General features: G+C 37.0%; 1 protein-coding gene and 1 non-coding gene across 14 annotated transcripts in view; both read left to right on the top strand.

Annotated features, from left to right (window-relative positions):
• Positions 1-19,425, top strand: part of EPB41 (erythrocyte membrane protein band 4.1) — a 200,042-nt gene that overhangs the window by 104,003 nt on the left and 76,614 nt on the right. For all 13 annotated transcript variants that reach the window (XM_047872671.1, XM_047872667.1, XM_047872668.1 and 10 more), the window contains 3 exons: positions 6,222-6,264; positions 14,092-14,167; positions 18,061-18,279. In XM_047872671.1, coding sequence (XP_047728627.1) covers positions 6,222-6,264; positions 14,092-14,167; positions 18,061-18,279 — 338 coding nt within the window. The remainder of the gene's footprint in view (positions 1-6,221; positions 6,265-14,091; positions 14,168-18,060; positions 18,280-19,425) is intronic.
• LOC125174141 (U6 spliceosomal RNA) lies at positions 400-506 on the top strand. Its single transcript, XR_007155272.1, has one exon. It is a non-coding gene; the product is annotated as a U6 spliceosomal RNA (small nuclear RNA).

The following is a 19,425-nucleotide window of genomic DNA, read 5'->3' as shown; positions in this document are numbered from 1 at the left end:
GGGGGAAGGGGGCAGTAGTAAGATGGGCACCCACATAGAAAGGGTTTCCTGCAGGAAGTAACATAAGATCTGACTTACAAGAGATGGTCAGGAATCTTCTAGATGAAGAAATTGGGATAGAGAATTCAAAGTGAAAGGGACAACACGTGAGGTGTTTTGAAGTAGGAGAGCACAAGCGAGACCTGTAATTCTTCAGTTGAATGAATGAAGATCTGTATCAGGCTACTGCTGTTGTTCATCTCTGCTGTTTTGAAACTTTTTTTTTAAGCACAAGAAGGAATGTGATTCTTTTTGAATCACAAACTTAAATTCTGTTTGAAATGTTAATTTATTTAACTCACACGATATGATTGGCAAAATGGACCCTTAAAAGGGAATTCTTTAAAAAAAATTTTTTTAGTGCTCGCTTCGGCAGCACGTATACTAAAATTGGACCGATACAGAGAAGATTAGCATGGCCCCTGCGCAAGGATGACACGCAGATTCGTGAAGCGTTCCATATTTTTAAGCCCATGGGGGAGGGGAAGGGGAAAAAAAAAGGAGGTTACAGTGGGAGAGAGCCAAAGCATAAGAGACTCTTAAGAACTGAGAACAAACTGAGGGTTGATGGGGGGTGGGAGGGAGGGGAGGGTGGGTGATGGGGTATTGAGGAGGGCACCTTTTGGGATGAGCACTGGGTGTTGTATGGAAACCAATTTGACAATAAACTCATATATTGAAAAAAAATTTTTTTTAATATTTTATTTATTTTTAAGACAGAGAGAGACAGAGCATGAGTGGGGATGGAGCAGAGAGAGAGGGAGACACAGAATCCGAAGTAGGCTCCAGGCTCTGAGCTGTCAGCACAGAGCCCGACGCGGGGCTCGAACCCACAGACCGTGAGATCATGAGCTGAGCCTAAGTCGGACGCTTAACCGACTGAGCCACCCAGGCGCCCCAAAAGGGAATTCTTAAAAAAAAAAAATTAAAGGGAACCCTTGTAACTGAAAGTATTCAAATAGAAACCAGAAGATCATCAGAAGTGCTGTTTGAGAGGGCATCTTAAGATCCCTAATAAGATACAGTTCTTTTGTCCTCTCAACATTTTGTTGTTTTATCAGTTAATTTCTGTCTCTTTTCGCTAGTTATAATCCTTTTGCCTGTCCTGCACAACCATGCTCTTGAGAAATTAGTTTACATATAACTATCTCTAGTTCCTCACTGCCTATTAGTCTAACATAATACAGGGAGGTGCATAAATCACGCATGCATATTTCAAAGAATTTTTACAAAGGGAACACATTTGGATAAACACCCCTAGATTACCAGACTCCAGAATCCCTTTTCGTCCCCCTCTAAGTCACTACCTCCATCCCCTAACAATCATTACCCCTACCATACCCCCCATTAAAAGTAACAGGTGTCTTCCTAACATCCATCACCATGAGTTAGTTTTGCCTGTTTTTAAACTGTGTTGCATAAATGAAATCATACATGTGTTCTCTTAGGTCTGATTTATTTTATTTTGTTCGGTATTGTGTTTTTGAGATTCATCCATGTTGTGAGTAGCAGTAGCTCATTCATTCTCATTTCTGTATAAAAGTTCATCGTTTGTACCACACTTTGTATTCTACCGTTGATGGATGTTTGGCTTGTATATAGTTTGAGCTTTCAAGAATACTGCTGCTAGGAGCATTCTTGTACATGTGTGTTAGTGCACATCTTGTCACATACATTTCTGTTGGGTGTATTCCTAAAGTGGAATTGCTGGGTTATAAAGAACGCATATGTTCAGCTTTAGTGGATAGTATCAGACAGTTTTCCAAAGTGGTGTTACCAGTTGACACTCTACGAGCACTGAATGAGTTCCAGCTGTGCCACATCCTCACCTGCACTTAGTATGAGGTACTGCATTTGGATTTCTACTCTTATCACTCAGCTGAAACTACTCTCGCCAAGATAAATCTGAGTTTTTCATCCTTATGTTTCCTGTCCATTTTGTAGCATGGATGATCTTGTCCGCCCATCCTTGAAGCTTTCTATTCCTTTAGATTCTATGATACCAGTCTCTCCTGTTTTCCTCCTGCCACTTTGCTCACCCCTTCTCAGTTTATTTCTCAGCTCTTTGCCCTTTCTCCATCCCTTAAATGCAAGTGTTCCCCAAAGGTCTGTCCTTAGTGTCTTTCTTTTCACTCCTCTGTGATTTTTGTCTTCTTTCATGGTTTTATCTATCACCTATATGGGAAAAGTGCCCAGATTTATATTTCTGGCCCAAATCTCTCTACTGAGTGTCAGGACCTGTTTATCCAGCTGTCTATTGAAATATTTCATGTGGATTTCCAAAGATGCCTCAAAAATATATCTACAAAATATACCACAATTTATTTATTCCACTATTGATGGGCATTTGAGTTGTTTCCAGTTTTTTTTTTTTTTTTGCTGTTTTTTTCTTCTTCTTCAAGAAAATCGATTTCTCTTTTATATCCTACATTTCCTATTTCAGTGAATAGTACTACTCCTCCCAGTTCCCTAAGGTGGCAACTTGGGAATTATCCTTTAACTTTATAACTTACCAACTCTAATCATTCCCCCTGTACCCCACCTTCTCATACATTCAAGCTCCTAAACATCTTTTTTCTCTGACCCATAGTCATCCTATCAAACCCTTTTGATTGTCAATATCAGCACACTTTATTGAGTGCTGGTTATGTGCTTTTTAAATACATCAAATAATTTAATCCATAATAACTCTGTCAGGAGGGTAGTTTTATCCCAATTTTGTGTATGAGAAAATTGAGATTTAGATGATCTTAGATAAGGTTACATAGCTAGTAAATAAATGATAGGTTGCGACAGGATTAGAACTCAAGACTGTCTGACTTCAAAGCCAGTACCCATGATCATTATTCTCTTCTGTACCACAATTATCATTCTCAGAAACCACCTCTTGTTTGGTCTCCCTGTCTACAGTCATGCTTCCTCTAATTTATGTCTCTCCTTTACTTTAAATCCTTCAATGGCTCCCCTTTGCCTGGCACTTGATAAAGTCCAAGTTTCTTACTGTGGAATACTGCGCCCCCCATGATCTGACCCTTAACCATTCTCTTGCATTGTGTATCTCCCTTCCTCACCTCTGTGTTCTAGCTATGCTCGACTGCATGTAGCAACTCAAATGTATCCTGTTCTCTTATACCCTGTGCCTTTTTATTTACTTCATCTTCTATTTTGCCTGGCTAATTCTTGTTTGTCCCTTAAGATACAGTTTAGTACTCCCAAGTACTCCTTTGAGAAACGTTTCCTGCCTCTTACCCCAGTTCATCTTGGTGCACCTCCTCTGTGCTCCTAGAACACTCTATGCTCTCTCATAGCACTCTCACACATTTCTGTCATAGTCATTTTCACACCTAGAACAAACGAATCAATTGTTTGCTATTCACCTCTTCCGTTAGACTAGCTCTGTGAGGACAAGAGCTATTTTTAAATCCTTTTTTTGAAACTACAGTGGCTAGCACATGGGGGCATTCCTCAGGTATTTGTTGGCTAAATAAAATGCTGTGAATGGAATCATTTAAATTGAACATAAAAGTGCCAATTCTTATATACATTGATTTTTATTATTTTGTACACATTGTTTTTGATTTTGATTTGGACGTCTAGATACTGAAGCGATGGTTTATTCTATAAGGTCATTTACTTGGAGTCATATGTGATTGACACAAATCTGGGTTTGCCCTCTTTATGTCAAATTGGTGGGAATTCTAGCTCCAGAGTTCTAGAATGACTGTACAGTCTCTGTAAGAAACTTGGCATCTTCAGGTTACCTTGGGAGATTTCTCTGAAAAATAGTGGAAAATATAGAGTTGCCTCATAATGGTGGGAGATGTTCGTTCCAAAGTGGTAAAAAGTAGTCTTTGTTAAGAGTTCTGGATTGCATGGTATAAATGATGATTCTTGGGGCACCTGGATAGCTCAGTTGGTTAAGCATCTGACTTTTAACTTTGGCTCAGGTCATGATCTCATGGTTTGTGAGATCAAGTGCTGCATAGGGCTCTCTCCAAGTAGTGAGTAGCCTACTTGGGATTTTCTTTCTCCCTCACTCTCCGCTCCTTCTCTGTGATTGCTCCCCCTTTCTCTCTCTCTCAAAATAAATAAATAAACATTTAAAAAAATGATTCTCTGGGGGTACCTGGGTGGCTCAGTTGGTTGGGAGTCCAACTTCGGCTCAGGTCATGATCTCACGGTTTGTGAGTTCGAGCCCCGCATCGGGCTCTGTGTTGACGCTCAGAGCCTGGAGCCTGTTTCAGATTCTGTTTCCCTCTCTCTCTGCCCCTCCCCTGCTTGTGCTCTGTTTCTCTCTGTCTCTCAAAAAGAAATAAATGTAAAAAAAAAATTTAAAAATGATTCCCAGAGCTTCCACAAAACTTCCTAAATGGTGCTTTTACAGTTTTCCTTTGCTTTTGGACCTACAACAACTTTAAAGTTCTTTAATCATAATGAGAGATGAGGGTTACTGCTTTTCTGACAGGGCTTAAACAAGTATGTATCTAGTTTTTATTCTAAGGAAAAGTTGTATATTAAGTGGTATTTAAAAATTTTTTTTCATGTTTATTTTTGAGAGAGAGAGAGAGAGAGAGAGAGAGAGAGAGAGTGTTTGCAGAGGAGGGGCAAAGAGAGACAGAGACACAGAATCCAAAGCAGGGTCTAGGCTCTGTGCTGCCAGCACAGAGCCCGATGTGGGGCTCAAACTCACGAGCCATGAGATCTGACCTGGGCCAAAGTTGGACGCTCAACCGACTGAGCCACCCAGGTGCCCGTTAAGTGGTATATTTTTAACACATATTTCTTAATTTTCTATGTTAATTGTGGGAGAAGGGGAAAGAAAAGGAAATTAATCCTCACTCTTGTGCTTATTGTCTGTTGTGATAACTATCTTTATTTAACAGTTAAAGTAGTATATAATCAAATATAAGACTGGTTTTCAAGTTCATTTCTTGGGTAGGGCCATTTCTTGTGCCTTTTGTCTTTGTGGATCGAGGGTGAGGAGGGGACACTTTTACTCTTCTTTTCTAAATATCACTGAAATTCAGTTTTAAGTCTTTTGGAGGAGAGAATGGGGAGGGATTGGGAGGAGTCATGAGAGGGGCTCCTGGGTACTAATAATGTTGAGCTTATGTGTTCATTTTGAGAATTTATTGATTTATACACTTATGTTTTAGGTACTTTTTTGTATGTTTCATATCAATAAAAATATTTTAAACAATTTAATTTAGAAGTTTCTCTTTAAACATTTCCAAGGAGCCTATGGAAGATGTTAATGGTGAGGCTCTTTCCAAGTGCCATTATTTTGCACGGTCCACCACAAGTGGAAGAACCTTGCCCACATGGTGTGTAGACCGTAAGTGGACTTGGAGAACAGTAAAAGGAGAGATTAGTGTGGGCAAGAGTAGTCAGAGAAAACAACATAACGATTCATCCAGTAAATATTAACTGAGCATGAACCATGTACCAGAAGCTGTGCTGACATAGAAACCTTAAATGAGATGGGTGCCTGGGGTGGGTCAGTTGGTTAAGCATCTGATTTCGGCTCAGGTCATGATCTCAGTTTATGAGTTTAAGCCCCAAATCAGGCTCTGTGCTGACAGCTCAGAACCTGGAGCCTGCTTCAGATTGTATGTTTCCCTCTCTCCCTACCCTTCCCCAGCTCGTGCTCTGTCTCTGTCTCTCTCTCTCAAAAATAAACATTAAAAAAAAATTTTTTTAAAAGAAAACTTAAATGAGATTGGAGGTCAGAACTGGAGGGAAAAATAAGATGTGGGTGATGTTAACTAGTCTTGGTTATAGATCCCTACTACTCTTTATAGAATGATAAAATAACAAGTGCTCATTTAGCATTTCTTGTTTACTTAAGGCTTTATATACATGAACTCATTTAATCTTCATCATATGTCTCTGAGATAGGCTCTACTTCTGGTATCTCATCTAAATTTCCTCTAGTAGGTGAGGAAACTGAGATGAATAGATGCCTCAAATCACTCAGCTAGCTAATAGTGGAGCTAGGATTCAGGCCTAACTGTCTGGCTCCCTATTTCTCTGCTCAGATTTACTATCCTGTGTGAAGTTAATATCAGACATGTAGGTTGACCTGGAGACTCTGTTCGATGACAGTCAGTAACCCTGCTCTGGTACTCTGTGGTTTATGTGTTTTTGGAGCTCTTTGTGAATGACTTTTCTTCTTTTTACAGACATGGCTGGATTCTGCCAAAGAAATAAAAAAGCAGGTTCGTGGTAAGTGAATATAGTCCTTTTTATAGTTCTTTCTTTCTTTTAGTAGGTCAGAGGAGTTTCAACCATTTTCTGGCTCTGAGTCACTTTAGAATCCTGACTATGGCAGATGGCTCTGGAATTGAGATAAAGCCTTCCCCTGGAAGGAGGAGATTCCATAATAGAAAGATACAGCAGAGGTGGACACTATTGAGATGTAGGTCAGATCTTGATTTTTTTTTTACAACTAGGCACAGTTGGGCAAGATTGGAACAGTTGAGAAAAACAAGTTAGAAAAGAACAAAGATAAGGAAAGAAAAAGGATATGGGAGTCCATTCTCAAAGGAGTTTGCTACCTTGTCCTCTTCCTTTTAAATTGTTCTGGACTGTTACATTCTAACCTTCTTCATGTTTTCCTCTCTGTGGTTCTTTTTGTCTGTTTTCAACAATCTTCTTCCAAACAGTTCTTCTGTTAGTAGAAGAACAAGAATTCCTTGCCAGTGGCCTTCAGACATTGTGGCTTTCTCTTAGCTCCAAGCTCACTAGTATATATTACTGTTGCACCCTCTGCTCAGATGCTGTCCTGAGATAAATATGTCTAGGTCGAAGAAAGCATAGATTAGTAGTTTGTAGCTCCAGGCCCAGTGAGCTAACGGGTAGAGACTTTATTCTTACTGTTTATGACTAAATGTACTTTTAGTTTACTTTATTTTTTTTTAATGTTTTTAATGTTTATTTTTGAGACAGAGTGCGAGCAGAGGGAGGGGCAGAAAGAGAGGGAGACACAGAATCTGAAGCAGGCTCCAGGCTCTGAGCTGTCAGCCCAGAGCCTTATGTGGGGCTCTAACTCATGAACTGAGAGATCATGACCTGAGGTGAAGTCAAATGCCTAACCGACTGAGCCACCTGGGCGCCCCTAGTTTACTTTATTTTTAAGGAAACTTCTAGAAACTGCAGAGGTTTAGTAAGTTAGTAAGTTTTAACTCTGTCACCTGAAAACAAATTTTTTCATTTGTTTTTTTTTTTAATTTTTTTTTTTAACGTTTATTTATTTTTGAGACAGAGAGAGACAGAGCATGAACGGGGGAGGGGCAGAGAGAGGGAGACACAGAATCTGAAACAGGCTCCAGGCTCTGAGCTGTCAGCACAGAGCCCGACGCGGGGCTCGAACTCACGGACCGCGAGATCGTGACCTGAGCCGAAGTCGGCCGCTTAACCGACTGAGCCACCCAGGCGCCCCTCATTTGTTTCTTAAAAGAAAAACTTTGCTATGGTGATATGTTTTCCTTTAGACCCTATTTATAATCTATATTTCTCAAGATAGAAAAACAAAATACGTCTTTGGACTGGCAACTCTCCCTATTTGTTCCTTGACTATAAAATGTTGTTTTAAATATAGTCAGAGCAAAAAATTTTCAGAATATTTGAGATATGATGAGAAAAACATAACTCCAAGTCCCTCTCAGTGAAAATTCTTAAAAATTTTTTTTTAATTTTAGAGAGAGAGTGTGTGAGAGAGAGGGGGAGAGGATCTTAAGCAGGTTCCACGTTCAGTGAGGAGCCACATACCAGGCTTGATCCCACAATTCTTGGATTATAATCTGAGCCAAAATCAAGAGTTGGATGCTCAACCGACTGAGCCACCCAGGCACCCCTCAATGAAAATTCTTTTAATATGCGGTATTACTCAGGAACAAATGATTACATAAGAAGAGTAGTTAGGAAGAAAAGTTAAAACAGAATTTATGATGAGTAGAGAAGAATATCTAGTTGATTATCTTCCTGGCTATTGAAAAAAAATCTCTTGCTAAGAAAAAGAACCCTTGTTTGTCATTAACACACACACACACACACACACACACACACACACACACACACACACAACAGGGCACCTGGGTGGCTCAGTCGGTTAAGCATCCAACTTTGGCTCAGGTCATGATCTCACAGTTCAGGAGTTCGAGCCCTGAGTCAGGCTCTGTGCTCACAAAGAGGAGCCCGCTGTGGGTCCTCCATCTCCCTCTCTACCTTCCCTTCCCCCACTTGCACTCCCTCTCTCTCCTTCTCTCTTTCTCTCAAAAGTAAATACTTAAAAAAACCCTGCAACATAACAAAAATCCTTCCTTTAACATTGTAAAGAAAAACCATGTTTATGATAGAAACTTAAATAGGGAATCAAAAGGTAAATATTTTATTAAGCCAAAGAGAAGATTGGCATTTATCTATCGCAAAGATTTTTTTTATTTTTGAATATTTTGCATCACACAGGTAATATGTACTCATTGTGAAAAATTGAAACATTATGGAAATACATCATGGGGAAAGTAAAAGGCCCCTAAATTCTCTCCTCCAGATGCAATCACTGTTAAGTTGGTATAAGCTACAGGATTTTTTCTAGGCATATGGAAGTTTTTGCCTTTCAAAAATACAGTTATGCTATACAGTATTCTTGTCCCCCGTGTCCACAAGAGATGCGTTCTAGGTCCCCCGGTGGATGGCTGAAATTGCAGATAGTACCAAACCCTATATATAATGTGTTTTTTCCTAAACATATATGTCTATGATAAAGTTTAATTTTTAAATTAGGCACAGTAAGAGATTAACAATAGGTAATAATAGAATAATTATAATAATATACTATAAAAAAGTTATGTGAATGTGATCTCTTTCAAAACATCTTATTATCCTATACTCATCCTTCTTATGATAATGTAACATGATAAAATGCCTATGTGATAAGATGAAGCGAGGTGAATGATTTAGGCACTGTGACCTAGTCATAGGCTACTGTTGATCTTGTGACCACACATTAGGAGATCATCTGCTTCCAGGTTGTGGCTGTTCATGGAAAGGTGAAACCACAGATAAGGGGGGACTACTATACATTGTTATGTATTATGTATTGCATTATATTATGTATGCATTATGTAGTAGGCTATATATAGTTTTAAAATTTGTTTAAATAGGTGGTAGAAATATGTGGAGTAAAATGAAAAGATACAAATGAATCTAATGCAAAGTAAATTGCCCTTCTAACCCTGTGCTTTAACTCTTTGTGTTCTTTGCAGAGATGTACATACAAATATTTTAATGTAAATAGATGCATATTTATATTAAGTTTTAATATATGTATATTTATAAAAATATTTAATATAATTTTTGTTTAATACATATGTGTTTTAAAGAAATGTTATATTTAATATGCATATGTTACATAAATATGTATTTGGTAGGTATGTTTCATATGTATTTAATATAAATATGCAACCAATATTTTTTATTTAACATAATTTGGAGTATTCTTTTAAAATTTTATTTTTTATTTTTATTCGAGAGAGAGAGCCTCCCTGTGGGGGAGAGGGGCAGAGTGAGAGAAAGAGAGAGAGAATCCTAAGCAGGTACTACACTCAGCACAGAACCCAACATGGGGCTTGATCCCATGACCCTGGGATCATCACCTGAGTTGAAATCAAGAGTTGGATGCCTAACCAACTGAGCCACCCAAGTGCCCCATAATTTGGAATATTCTTCATATCAACATATATAAATTCACTTTGTTTAAAATTTTTCTTTTTTAAATTTAAATTTATTATTTTTTTTTATAAATTCTTTCTCTCTCTCTCTCCTTTTTTTTTTTTTTTTTTTAAAGGAAGCCCTATGCCCAATGTGGGGCTTGAACTCACAACCCTGAGATCAAGAGTCATATGTTCTACTGACTGATCCAGCCAGGCACCCTGTTTAAAAATTTTTTAATGATTATGTATTTGTAGCACCATACACACACACACACACACACCACACACACACACATACACACACACGTGTGTGTATGTGTGTGTGTGTATACAGGCAGTCCTGTTGATGGACATTTTGGTTTACTCTCAGTAGCTTGCTATTACAAACAAGGTTGTAGTGAACGTTATATATATAAACACACATACTTACATGTTTCTGTAGATAAGTTCCTAGAAGTAGAATAAAAATATGAATATCTAAAATTGAAATAGATACTCACCAGCAATATTTTTTCCATATTAAAAAGATATAGAAAAGAATGGAGGTTAACGTAAGAAATATCCATGTACACATCACCCAGAATTAACATTTGTTAACATTTTAAATTTATAATAGAACAGAATAGTGCACATAAGTTTTATCTTTTTTGTTTTCCTCTTAGTCCTATCCCCTTCTCTCCCTATCCGTAGAAAACTATTTTCATAAGTTTGGGGTGTTTAAATCCATGTTTTTATATTTTATCTTATATATCCCATATCTATATAGTATGGATAATATTGCTTTGTCTGTGTTTGTTGTTTTTTTTAATTTCCCTCAGACAAACATGATCCATTTGAACCTTTTTCTGAGGCTTGTCAGTATCTCTCTTTCTCCTCCCAGCTGCATTCCCTTGGTTCTGAATAAGAGAGATTCCCCCTACTGAGTGTGGCTATCCACCTCTACCCCTTTCTGGAATAGTGCACAGCAAAAGCAAGAAATCCACATACCTTGTATATATACTGAAAAATACAGATCTATAACTTACCCAAATTATGTTTAAAAAATTCTGTAGTCCAGCTGTGCCCTTGCAAATGAATCTTCCTCTCCTTTTCCTGCAGAGGTCACAACTGTCCTGAATTTTGTGTTAATGATTTCATTGTATTTTTTAATGGTTTTTATTCCCTATGAATGTATACCTAAAAATATGGTTTACCTTTTCGAACATCATGTAAATTGAATTATATAATAGTTAATAATTTGTAACTTGCTTTTCTTATTCAGCATGAGTTTTGAAATTCATCTCAGGTGAAAACAAAATTTCACAAAAGAATTCTTAATCTTTATTATGAAGGATATCCTGATTTTTTTTTGTTTGCATTCTGTTTCATTTCTAAAACTGCTGATTTTGACCTACTAAACTGATTTCACAATGGATCATGATCCACAGTTTTAAAAAAACACTTGATTGGGGCGCCTGGGTGGCTCAGTCGGTTAAGCGGCCGACTTCAGCTCAGGTCACAATCTCGCGGTCCGTGAGTTCGAGCCCCGCGTCGGGCTCTGGGCTGATGGCTCAGAGCCTGCAGCCTGCTTCCGATTCTGTGTCTCCCTCTCTCTCTGCCCCTCCCCTGTTCATGCTCTGTCTCTCTCTGTCTCAAAAATAAATAAAACGTTAAAAAAAAAATTAAAAAAAAAAACAAAAAACAAAAAACAAAAAACACTTGATTTAGGATGTATGCCTGAAAGTGGAACTGCTAGATTATAGAGTATGTTTTAGTTTTACCAGATATTGCCAAATTGCTCTCCTTTACAATGGTTGTAACAGTTTACCTCCCCACCAGTAGTATGAGAATTTCTAGTTTCCTGTGTCCTCAGAAGGCAGGAATTTTTTTCAATCGTTAATTTAAAATATTTTTGATGTAACTTCAGGCCTAACAGAAAGTTGAAAGAAGCTGCAAAGAATTCCTGGATACCTTTTCCCCAGATTCCTCAAATGTTAATATTTTATTTTTTAAATTTTATTTATTTTTTTCCTGAGCCATGTTAATGTTGTATCTTGACAGCACTTTCACAATAGACAAAAGGGAGAAACAATCTAGTGTCCGTCAATAGATAATGGTTAAACAGAATGTGATGTGTGTGTGTGTGTGTGTGTGTACAAATATTAATGACCACATATTGTGGCCACAATAGATCCATAGAAACAAAACAGATTAGTGGTTGTCAGGGGTGGAGGTGGGGGTCAGTGAGTGAGTGACTGCTTAATGGATAGAGTCTCCTTTGGAAGTGGTGAAAGATTTTGAAACTAGATGGTGATGATGGTTGTGCAACGTTGTGAATGTACTAAATGCCACTGAATTGTACACGAAATGTACTGAATTGTATACTTAAAAATGGTTAATATTATGTGAATTTCACCTCAGTAAAAAAGAGAGTAAGTTGCAGTTATGATATCTCTCTACCCCTAAAATATCCTAAAACCTAGGAATTTTCTCATGTAACTATAATAGTTATTAAAAGCAGGAAATTAACATTGAAGCAATACTGCAACCCACAGACCTTATTTATCAGTTGTCCCAATAATATTCTTTATAGCAAAATAAAGTCTATGGTGACATTTTGCTTTAGTTGGCACATCTCTTTAGATTTTTTGAGCTGGAGCAGTTCCTGAGTCTTTGAAGTATTTTATAACATTGATATTTTGAAGAGTCTAGGCTAGTTATTTCAATAATTGGTCACTTTGAGTGTGTTTGATATTTCTTCATAGTACATGAATCTTCAGTTTATGCACTTTGGTGAGAATGTTGTTGAAGTGTTGTTGAGTTAGAAGGCATGAATTTTAATGTTAACATTTTTTAGAGCTGTTCCAGCCACCTTTTTTTCCCCTACTAAATATTCTCCATAAGATATTACTAATTTTATGAATCATATTCCAGAAACAGTCACTAACTAAAGCTTAAGCTTAATATATTTTTTTTTAATTCCAAGTGACTTTTTTTAGACTCTTTACTGCATTTAACCCTGAGCTAGCTCACAGTAAACCTGAATATCTTCATTAGCAATATCCCAAACTTGCATCTCATACATAGAGAAGAATGGGAACTGAAAATTTGAGTTTCTCTTCTTACGATTGCTGTTAAGAAAAGTAAAAGAGTTAGTACTTGAGACATTTATGTTTAGATATGGTTATTTCTAATACAGTTAAACTTTCTTGTTTGGGGTTGAATGGAGAGAAAAATGCAACCGGAATACAGGTGTTTGCTTTTGTTTTCATTTGATTACATCTAACAACATAAAGTCATTGGTGGATCTGGATTACTGGACAATTTTAATATATTAGTACCTCTTTTTTTTTCTGAAGCTGTAGCATCCTCATATGACCTTCACAACAATGCTGTGAGATTAGTTCCTTTATTTCCTTCATTCACTCAACAAATATTTCTTGATCATCAATGTTCTACCAGGCACTGTTTTGAATCCTAGGGATATGCACCAAATAAAATAGCAAAAGTTCTTAGCCCCAGTAATTTGCATTTAAAGATTATCCTTTAAAGAAGGTAAATGTTTATATTTAATAAGTAGTACATGTATAAAATTCAAATGGTATAAAAGAGCACACAGTGAAAATAGGTCTTCCTCCTATATATTTCCCCTATCTTATCAGTTTTCGTCTCCTGGAGTTCCCCTTCCTAGTTTACCAACTACTATAACTGGTTTATTATATATCCTTATAGGGATTGCCTGTGCATGTGTAATCATACCTGTAACATAGACTTCTTTCTACCCTCAACATTCATGGTTGCTTTCTGTATGTATGCTATTCTTGACCTTAGTATGTTCTCACCTAACGCTGTATCTTGGAGATATATCTTCTCTTGCTAAATGAATATATATTTAGGTTGTTTTCAGACATTTTCTATTACAAACAATATCTTACACATATACCATTCTGACCTCATTTAAGCATATGTATAAATGCATTTATGGAGATAGAATTGCAAGGTGAAAGGATATATGCATTTTATGTTTAGAAAGATCTTGTCAAATTGTCCTCCATAGTGTACCAATTTATACTCATATCAGCAATAGATAATTGTGTTTATTTTCCACACCAACGATAGGTGTTATCAAGTATTTTATATCAATTAACCTAATACAGAGCTCAAAGAGAAAAAAAAATCACACTTTCAAACTCTTAAGTGGTTCTAAACAACTTTCTTTCTTAAATAAATATCAAATCTTTCCACAAAGCATGAGAATATTAAAAAAAACTCAGGAAAAGAAAATTTTGAATATTTTTGGTGCTCTAACAATCAGAAACTTAGGCATAAGCATACAATTCTTTTGTGTTTACCTTTACAGGTGTCCCCTGGAATTTCACCTTTAATGTCAAGTTTTATCCACCTGACCCAGCACAGTTAACAGAAGATATAACAAGGTAAATAATTTATTAATAGTTAAATATAGAATTAGTAATTCTCATTTTCATAAGCTCTGGGAATTTCCCTATTCAGAACTGAAGAAAAATTCTGTGCTATTAAAATGGGAAGTTTCTGGTCACTTCAAGACAGGTTTGCAAATAAGTGAGCCTTAAATTCTCATTTATCTGTGATGTGCCTAGAGGAAATTGGCAGGGGAATTACCCTTGCTTCTAATGGGTATTATGACAAGTTGTGTACAGGACGCCTATAAACCACATGCCCTCCACAGGGCAAGATGCAAATATAGTGGTAAAATAGCTCTTCTACTTTTTCCCTTTGATACTGCTTCCCCACTGTGTTTTCTTTACAGGGATCAGAAAAGCTGAAGCCTGTGTTACTATTGTTTTTTCTTATCTCCCTTTTAAAGTATGTGATTAGGCAGTTTGTGAGTTCAAGCCCCGCATCGGGCTCTGTGCTGACAGCTCAGAGCCTGGAGCCTGCTTCAGATTCTCTGTCTCATTCTCTCTCTGCCCCTCCTCCCTCATGTGTGGTCTGTCTCTCAAAAATAAATGAAAATGTAAAAAAAAAAAAAATTTTTTTTTAAAGTGTGTGATTAGGTACATAATCCTCATGAGCTGAATCTTTTTCAGTAATTTTTGAGCCCACTTGATTTATGAAATAAATCTTGTACTCTTTGAAAACAACTTACTGATTTCTTTTAGGAAAGTGACCTTTATTGGATTCTATATAAATATTAATATTAAAAAAGAAAATTGAAAACCAGCATATTGTAAAGAATACTATTATACATATTTATTTATATCCATAACATCCTTATACATATTAGGTGCTTGGCAAATGTTTGTTAAATTGAACTGTTGGTTACTGAGAAATGACTTTCTAATCTGATTTTGTTGTCAACTATCTGACAAGTATACAGTTTCTATACCCCAGTTTTCATATCGCTCAAATAAGGGAATAGCCTAAGTAAACTCCAACTCTGATTGTTAAGTACAGTAAAACCTTGGTTTGTGAGCATAATTCATTCTGGAAACATACTTGTAATTCAAAGCACTTGTATATCAAAGAGAATTTCCCCATAAGAAATAATGGAAACTCAGATGATTCGTTCCATATAATAATGACTACAATACTATAATATAATACAAAATAACAAAGAAAATACAAAATATAAAGAAAAATTAACAAATTAACTTGCACTTAACTTTGAAAACCTTTGTGGCTGGTGTGAGGGAGATGAGAGAGTAGGGTTATTGTGTAGGATGACTTTCACTATCACTAACGGAATCACTTCTATTGGCTCAATGAAATCTTTTTCTTTTCGTGCAACTTTAACAAGGACACTATCCAATGACACTTGCTTTTGCCTCCTTTTGAGGATTTCGTGGAAATTGACAATGCATTGTCATTAAACAGATTTATTGCTCAGACTGCCTCAGTCTTATTTGGGTGGTGCTTTTCTACAAAATTTTGCACTGTTTCCCCCATTTTATACATCTCCCTAATCTCATTTGAAGTGAGGGATTCTTCTGCTTTTTTTCTCCTCTTCCTCTTCTCCAGACGAGATGCAGACATAGACTTCTTATAAAAGCTTGCAATTTCGGCCACTTGCATAACTTGTTCATACTTCTTGATGATTTCCTTTTTAACTTCCACTGTAATCATCTCCTTCTTCTTACCACCTTCTTTTCAACCTTTTTCTGCACGGGGCTATTGTATACGCTTGCAAAGATGTTGACTACAGTATTAATAAACTCTTGTTATATATATACTCTATTTAATATAACTGGCAATAAGGCAGCAGGGGAAAGGGTCTATATCTGCAGGCAGCCGTGACCTAGAATGAAGCAAAGCATTCCTAAGCTTACTCTTGTACGGAAAAGCAACGGACTGTCCATAGGTGCTTTGAAGTTAAAAAAATGCACTAGTGCCAGTTGTGGGTGCCTTCCAACATTCTGAAAAATCACTGATTCCTACCAGATACCATCGCCTGAGACCGAGCATCAGAGCATGGGAGATGATCACCCACAATCCCACAGCGAGAGAAAGAACCATTGACTCAGTTGTGATCATGTGACTTTTGGCATCATGTACTATTCATATTGCAAGACCTCGCTCGTTTATCAAGTTAAAATTTATTAGAATGTTTGCTCACTCACAGAACAAGTTACTCACAATCCAAGGTTTTATTGTACTGTGAAAGTTTTAAAAAATTATTCTTTGTCTAGATAATCCTTAGTACATTCTTGAAGTTGAGATGTCATCTCTGGCCTGAAAAAATTGTTTTGGTTATTTCATTTTCACATGTAATATTTGTCTCTTAAAGTTGCTTCTTATTCATCTTCCTTGAGGTTATGTATAAAACAATACAAATCCCTGAAATTTTTTGCTAATTACCCACATTTTAGAGGAGATTAAGATTCTTGTGATTTGGTTGGCATTCCTCTTTTTTTAAAAACGTATGTAGGGGCGCCTGGGTGGCTCAGTCGGTTGAGTGACCGACTTCCGCTCAGGTCATGATCACGCGGTCTGTGAGTTTGAGCCCCGCGTCAGGCTCTGTTTTGACAGCTCAGAGCCTGGATCCTGCCTCTGATTCTGTATTTCCTTCTCTCTCTGCCCCTCCCCCACTCGTGCTCTGTCTCTCTCTGTCTCATAAATAAACATTAAAAAAAATCAAAATAAAATAAAAATAAAAAAATTAAAACATGTGTAGTGACAAATTATAGATAGCAAAACGATTGTTGATATCTACATTATTCAACACCTTATTATGGTCAAAGCAAGGATATAATTCTAATTAATACAGGAATTTTCAATTGAATCATATCTCCCAGCTTTCCTGTTTGGTCAAACAGTCTGTATTGGTCAACTCAGAAAAAGTGCTAAGCAGGTCAGGATCACAGGTGTAAACATTATACTGATGGAGATGAATGCCTAACATGTAGGGGCACATGGTTGGTTTGTTCTATTGAACAGTTTTAACCCCAGTATGAATTCCCAACAATGTAGCACACTGGTGGCATCAGTCCTATAAGACGAGAGTGAATGGAAGGCTTAGCCCATCTTGAAGAGAAAACAGCTGAAAATGTTCATATCCTACTAAAATTGTGTCAGTAATGTCATCTTTTTATGTGAAGGACAGTATCTACACATTTGGCAAAGCAGTTTGATAGAAGGAGTCCAGTTTTGTAGCCAAACAGCCTTTATTACTATATGACATTGAGCAAGCTTAGTCTTTGAAACTGCCTTTCTATCTGTAATTTGGTGATGATACCCACCAAACACGTTTTTTTGTGAAGATTAGATGAGATGATTTATGTGTATATGGTACTTAATGTGCTCAATAAAATATTAATTTCTTTACCTCCTTCAGACTTTTCCCAGTTTCTCCTCTTTTCTTTCTTTTTTGTTATTGAGATATAATTGACATATAGTGTTATATTAGTTTCTGGTGTGCAACATAATGATTCAATATTTGCATATATTATGAAATGATCACAATAGGTCTAGTTCACATCCATCACCACACATAATTACAAAAATGTTTTTTTCTGGTGATGAGAACTTTTAAGATCTACTCTCTTAGCAACTTCTTTTCTTTTTAAATTGCCTTCCAGACATGAGCCCAACATAGTTAAAGGTTTTTTTTTTTTTTTGAGTTTTTATGTGGAAAAATTTTAAACATGCAGAAAGGAAAAAATAATAGTATGATGAACAACCATGTACCCACTACCTAGGTTAAACAATTATTAGCATTACCTCATACTTACTTAATCTCTCTTGTTTTTCTCCCTCCATATCTCTGTCTCATTCCCCCTTTCTTCCTCTTTCTCTATATTTTGTTTTTGTTGTTACTGACATAGTAACGTTTTTTCTCTTTTGGCTGTAGGTATTATTTATGCCTCCAGCTTCGACAGGACATAGTTGCAGGACGTCTGCCCTGTTCCTTTGCAACCTTAGCGTTATTAGGTTCTTATACCATCCAGTCTGAGCTGGGAGACTATGACCCAGAACTTCATGGTGCGGATTATGTTAGTGATTTTAAACTGGCCCCAAATCAGACCAAGGAACTTGAAGAGAAGGTCATGGAACTGCATAAGTCATACAGGTAAGTATGTTTCCAGGGTTTTTTCTGTGTTTGCTTTGGCAATAAGTTTAAACTCTTGACCTGGTTTGATTTGGTGTTTGTCTTGGAGGGAATGTGGTGCTGTAGAAAGAGTCAGCTCGATCCCCTCCACTGTTTGACTTTGAGCAGGTCATTTAAGTCCTTGGAATCTCCTGTTTTCTCATCAGGGTGATAGGTGTTGCATTGTCGGATGAAAACTAAATGAGGCAATATATGGAAAGCACTAAGCACTGTGTCTGGCACATAGTAGGTGCTCAATAAATGTTAGCTATTGTTATCTTACCTTTTTTCAGATTTTAAAATTATTATGCTATATATTAGATACTTTAAGATCATTAAAGCAGGGTTCTTAGGCTATCTGTACATGGATAAACTTCAGAGGACCCATGAACCCCCTGAAGGTATTTTTAAAAGTCTTGATTGAATTCAATGCTTTTTTTCATGGAGATTGTTGGTAATGTTGGGAGGTATCATCACACAGTGATCAAAAGCAAGGACTTATAGTCAGACTGAGCTGGGTTGAAATCTTGGCTCTGCTTGGTCCTGGCCTTGTGACCCCAAGTTATTCACTTAACCTCTCTGAGTCTCAGGTTCCTTTTTAAAAAAAAAAAAATTTTTTTTAATGTTTATATATTTTTGAGAGAGAGAGACAGAGAGAATGAGCAAGCAGGGGAGGGATAGGAAGAGGGAGACAGAGAATCCTAAATAGGCTCCACACTGTGAGAACAGAGCCTGATGTGGGGCTCCAAGTCACGAACTGTGACATCATGACCTGAGTTGAAATCAAGAGTTGGCAGCGTAATCGACTGAACCACCCAGGCGCCCTGAGCCTCAGGTTCCTTTAACGTCTGATGGAGATTATTACCTCAGAGTAAATAGGGCGATGGCTAGGATTAGAAAAGATACTGTGTGGAAAAACTTAATATAGTGTCTTACGCATTGTCAAAATTCAGTAAATGTTAGTTAATATTTTTAAAAATTAATTTATTTATTTTGAGAGAGACAGAGAGAGTGAGCAAGGTAAGGGCAGAGAGAGAGGGAGAGAGAGAATCCCAGGCAGGCTCCACACTGTCAGCACAGAACCCATTGCAGGGCTCGAACTCATGAACCATGAGGTCATGACCTGAG

The sequence above is a fragment of the Prionailurus viverrinus genome, chromosome C1, assembly GCF_022837055.1.
Source record: "Prionailurus viverrinus isolate Anna chromosome C1, UM_Priviv_1.0, whole genome shotgun sequence".
NCBI classification, from domain to species: domain Eukaryota; kingdom Metazoa; phylum Chordata; class Mammalia; order Carnivora; family Felidae; genus Prionailurus; species Prionailurus viverrinus.
This window is presented reverse-complemented; position numbering and strand designations above follow the sequence as displayed.